Source organism: Wolffia australiana, chromosome 2 (genome assembly GCF_029677425.1).
Source record: "Wolffia australiana isolate 7733 chromosome 2, ASM2967742v1".
Classification (NCBI taxonomy): domain Eukaryota; kingdom Viridiplantae; phylum Streptophyta; class Magnoliopsida; order Alismatales; family Araceae; genus Wolffia; species Wolffia australiana.
Window position 1 is genome coordinate 11,467,980 of NC_135836.1, and position 2,760 is coordinate 11,470,739.

General features: G+C 40.1%; 1 protein-coding gene across 1 annotated transcript; it reads left to right on the plus strand.

Moving 5' to 3' along the window:
- The first annotated feature begins 1,307 nt into the window (after positions 1-1,307).
- LOC144715258 (thiosulfate sulfurtransferase 16, chloroplastic-like) lies at positions 1,308-2,496 on the plus strand. Its single transcript, XM_078590196.1, has 6 exons — positions 1,308-1,500; positions 1,579-1,659; positions 1,762-1,835; positions 1,895-1,965; positions 2,054-2,107; positions 2,180-2,496. Exons 1-6 carry the CDS (start codon positions 1,436-1,438, stop codon positions 2,291-2,293), a joined length of 459 nt encoding a protein of 152 aa, XP_078446322.1. The 5' UTR covers positions 1,308-1,435; the 3' UTR covers positions 2,294-2,496.
- The last annotated feature ends 264 nt before the right edge of the window (positions 2,497-2,760 follow it).

The window sequence follows — 2,760 nt, forward strand, 5'->3', positions numbered from 1 at the left end:
ATTAGGCTTGAGGTGATGGTACTCTTGAAGAGCTATTTTTTTCCAATTTTGAAAATTTCTTGAAAACCTGTCATGAGAATTCTTTGCTTTGTGTCCAAATTGAGAACAGATTTCACATATGTGCTAACACATGTTATTCATGCCTCCTCCACGAGTCTGAGAATTGGCCCTGGCTTGATTGTAATATCTTTGCTGAATGGACTTTGGTGATTAATGTCCATGAGTTTGAAGATTATTAGCCAATGGTTTAAATTTGCTGGCATTTATACCTTGTTGATATGCCAAATATGTATCATGTGCTATAAGATTGCTCGCACTGTATTCAAGTTTTAGGTGGTTGGTATTTACATTTATAATAACCACGAATTGGGCATACTCTGTCCCAAGTCCTCTCTAGATGCCAAAAGTCATATATGCTTCCGCAACTTAATGACTAACTGATTCAAGAGATTCAACCACCTATCTGAAGTATTTCACTTATGCGTCTTTAGATATCATGCATGTATTCATGTTATGGAATTGTTGACAAAGTTCAATGACTCTTTCTTGATTCGTGAAGAAGATTCTATTTTCCGAATTCTCCCTAATGTCTTCTGCTAATTTGCCCTTGTGCATGGAATGATTAATTATGAGAGATTAAAATTAAGAAGATTCTTGATCAGTCTTCCACCAAAACTTGGAGGTAAAATTCTTAATTATATTTCCCTGTGAATCCGCAACAGATTTTGGAGGTGAAATATCGTCTTTATACTTGATCAGATCATACCAATCAGAAGGGGCAGGACTGAGATTGTCCAAGATTCATAGTAGTCACAAGTGAGCTTCAAGTTCATCATTGTCCCTGTAGAAATAACCACCGGGACTTGTCCCGCAGCATCCATGCTTGATTTGAAGATCCTGAGGTGAAGGCATCAGCGGAGATTTCTGTAGACATCCTGAATACCTAACTCTGATACCACGAAAGAACTGGAGAAGAACAAGAAGAAGAAGAGAAAGAGGACAATGACAGGGGGAAAGACTCGAGGAATAGGATGTTACAGATCGAGATATTCCACCGCTAGATTCGTACAAATGTGTTTTTATTTGTAATAGATTACTGTCTATATATGTCCTATCTATGATTAAATCCTAAACGTCTATGTGTTCTATCTATGATTGAATCCTGACGACCCATATTTCGTTATATCTATCTTTGAACCTATATTAGATCCAGACCACTAATTCTCTAAACGAGTATAAGATACACCTCAGTCTATTACTTGCTAGTCCTTATATTAAGTCCTACTGACCAAGTTCAGTGCGACACTTAAGCTATTTCTCCCTCATGAATCCAGCATCGAAATGCGGCCACATGAAGAGAGAGAATGCTGCTGAATTTTTCTTTGGGCGATGTGATTCGTCCCTCTGACCGCACATTATCTCTTTTAATGAGATAATGGCCTCTAATGGCGCATGCTGGAGTCTCTGCAGCAGAGAGAGAATGGCGGAGCCTCAAATCTCGTCGTTTCCTCTTTCCCGTTGAATATTTGCTATCCCTCTAACGAGTAGCGACCTCTTAACAGTGTTTCAATTCTGCAGCTCCGAGCCTGAAGTGTTGACGGTGGACGTAATCAGTGCCAGAGATCTCTTGAACTCCGGGTATCGGTATCTCGATGTCAGGTATGTTCCTTCTTTTTTGCCCATCGTCTTACTAATCGGTAAGGTTCTAGACGGTTTTTTAACTGAAACGGGACGTGACTATAAGATTTTTAACTGTATCAGGACCGAAGAGGAGTTTCAGAGAGGTCATCCAGAAGGCGCGATCAACATTCCCTACATGTTCATCTTTCCCGAAGGTAAGTGTCTTGATTCTTATCGGCCCATCTCTGGTTGTTGATTGTATCGGAATCCTTAGGACGAAAAAAGAACGAGGATTTCTTGGACAAAGTTTCTAGTATTCTTGGAAAGGAAGACGCCATAATTGTGGTAAGATAGTCGTTGTAAAATCTCAATCTTCACTAGACGTCTGGCGGGTTTTAGTTTCTCTCAAAGCTGAAGCTGTTGGGCTCTGTAGGGTTGCGCAAGTGGAGTGCGATCTCTCTCAGCTAGCGTCGATCTCCTGAACGCCGTGTGTGCATCATCTCCTCTCACTCTATGTGTGAGTAGCTTACTTATATCATCACCTTCTTTGCCGTGACAGGGCTTCAAGAACGCGAAGAATGTGGGAGGAGGCTTCAAAGCATGGGTCGAAAAGGGTCTCGCCATACGAAACCCTACAGCGGATCAATCGACTGCAAGTCCATTAATAGGTTAACACGATAGGTATGTATTTTTTTGTCATCACTGCCAACTGGTATCTGCTGTACTTTGTCAGATGCACATCGTTTGCAAGTGCTGAGAATTTCCGAGATTATCAAGGATGTCCATGGCGTAGAAGAAAATGTTTCTCCACTTTTCTATCATTGACTTTTCTCACGACACCTGTGTGGAGCTGTAATTTCTTATGAGGACATGTAATATTTTATTGTAAGCTATTTTTTAATACCAAAATAAAGGTTCATTTATGAATAAAATTAGGGATAGGAACTAGATAAATAGTATATCGAGATGACTTATGGCATTATCGAAGGTATCGGAACCACATTTGTGGGCCGACAATTTCTCTGGATAGGTAGAACTATTGGAAGCAAATGGAAAAGGAAGACCCAGTGGGACCAAAGAAACTAGCGGACTGATCACTAAATAGATATAAATAGGTGCAAATAGAAAAAACAACCAAAT